The sequence below is a fragment of the Buceros rhinoceros genome, unplaced genomic scaffold (genome assembly GCF_000710305.1).
Source record: "Buceros rhinoceros silvestris isolate BGI_N320 unplaced genomic scaffold, ASM71030v1 scaffold29497, whole genome shotgun sequence".
Classification (NCBI taxonomy): domain Eukaryota; kingdom Metazoa; phylum Chordata; class Aves; order Bucerotiformes; family Bucerotidae; genus Buceros; species Buceros rhinoceros.
The window spans coordinates 3,543-3,906 of record NW_010420864.1 but is presented as its reverse complement, the minus strand read 5'-3'; the positions used below and the strand labels follow the sequence as shown (position 1 = coordinate 3,906).

Here is a 364-nt window from a genome sequence, read left to right as displayed (position 1 = left end):
AGGATGTTGGGCAGCGTGTTCCGGAAGGTGTCGGGGAGCTGGTCGAAGCCACCGGTGATGGCGTCAAACCTGAGAAGAAGCAGCTGGAGGTGAGGGGAGGACGTTGGGCTTTAGGAGAGCTAAACCCAATGAGCGGGTCTGGATCTAGAACCTTCCCCTGGAGCGTGGTGGCCCTTGGGGAGCGACCCCCACGTCCTGTCGCGGTGCAGCGCCACACGCTGGGGTCTTACGTCTCGTTCGGGAAGACGTCGAAGTGCCACAGCGAGAAGAGGAAGGAGAGGAAGAACCCTGAGTCCTCGTTCATGATGTCGCCGATCATGTCCACCGCTCCGCGGCTCAGGTTCCCTCTCTTGATCAAATACTC

The 364-nt window shown here is 60.2% G+C and overlaps 1 protein-coding gene across 1 annotated transcript in view; it reads right to left on the bottom strand.

The window, feature by feature from the left end:
* Positions 1–364, bottom strand: part of IL4I1 (interleukin 4 induced 1) — a gene marked incomplete at its 5' end in the record, with an annotated part of 5,425 nt that overhangs the window by 1,570 nt on the left and 3,491 nt on the right. Inside the window, 2 exons of the mRNA XM_010139470.1 lie at positions 53–69; positions 231–361. Of these exons, the coding sequence (XP_010137772.1) occupies positions 53–69; positions 231–361 (148 nt within the window). The remainder of the gene's footprint in view (positions 1–52; positions 70–230; positions 362–364) is intronic.